We start from the raw sequence: 975 nt of genomic DNA on the forward strand, positions 1-975 counted from the left end.
ACACCCCCCCCAAATCCACCACTGGCTTTATAGTTGAACACTGAACTAAATAAATAAAATTCAGTGGTTTAACAGAGTAGGTATATACTATATTATACTATACCTACGTCATATATATATTTTTTGAAATCGCTGCATTTTGGCAACCCATCTGAGTAATATTTTAATACATAGGTAGGTATTTTATCAATTCTTATAACTTCTCTACCCTAGTATAATAACATTTATGATTTTATTAATTACAAGAATAATATTATTTGTTCATAACCTACCTACCTATTAAAATATTAATTATTATATTCAATATAATTTCCTTTTATAACCGCATGTCCGCATACAAAGTTGAAGTTAACTTTTTTTAGATGAACATGGATTCGAATATACTAAACATAGGCTAGTATGTCATAATATTATACCTCAAGTATTAAGGCGCGACCAAATACTACATGTTCCAGAAATACTTATTGAAGAAGAATGTTGGTATGACGAAAAAGGTCAAAAATTTTGGGCAAGAACGAGAAATTTGAGTTGGTCAGAAATAGCCACGTTATCTAATATAATAACATTATCAATTACACCAAATCCAACATGGTAAATATAATTATGTAGTGACTTAAGTGTTAAATGATACAAGCCCTATAAATTATATAATGTATATATTTTATGATCTACAGTGGTGTCGGAGAAGAGGTCACTGAAATTAAAACTTTTTCACTACCGTAATTTGGGGTGAATAGGGACGATTTTATAACGGTTTTTTATAGATTACGAGCACAATTTTTATGATATCGATGTCACGAAAACTGTTTTAGAAAGATTACATATATAGAAATATATAATATACCATAAATAAAGTTAAAGTTCAAAAGTTTTTTTTTATTTTTTTTTTAAAAAAGCGTCCCTATTTACCCGTTAGTTGGGGTGAATAGGAACACAGTTTAAAAAAGCTAGATTTTCTTATTTTTACAAGTTGAT

General features: G+C 28.2%; 1 protein-coding gene across 2 annotated transcripts in view; it reads left to right on the forward strand.

Moving 5' to 3' along the window:
• LOC100574808 (PRELI domain-containing protein 2) overlaps positions 1 to 969 on the forward strand; it is a 6,992-nt gene extending 6,023 nt beyond the window's left edge. Inside the window, exon 2 of one of the 2 annotated variants that reach the window (XM_029488205.1) lies at positions 456 to 969. In XM_029488205.1, coding sequence (XP_029344065.1) covers positions 456 to 595 — 140 coding nt within the window. In that variant the 3' untranslated portion in view covers positions 596 to 969. Of the gene's footprint in view, positions 1 to 362 lie in introns of both variants that reach the window. The other variant, XM_029488204.1, reaches the window with a different exon arrangement.
• Positions 970 to 975: the final 6 nt, after the last annotated feature.

The sequence above is a fragment of the Acyrthosiphon pisum genome, chromosome A1, assembly GCF_005508785.2.
Source record: "Acyrthosiphon pisum isolate AL4f chromosome A1, pea_aphid_22Mar2018_4r6ur, whole genome shotgun sequence".
NCBI lineage: Eukaryota > Metazoa > Arthropoda > Insecta > Hemiptera > Aphididae > Acyrthosiphon > Acyrthosiphon pisum.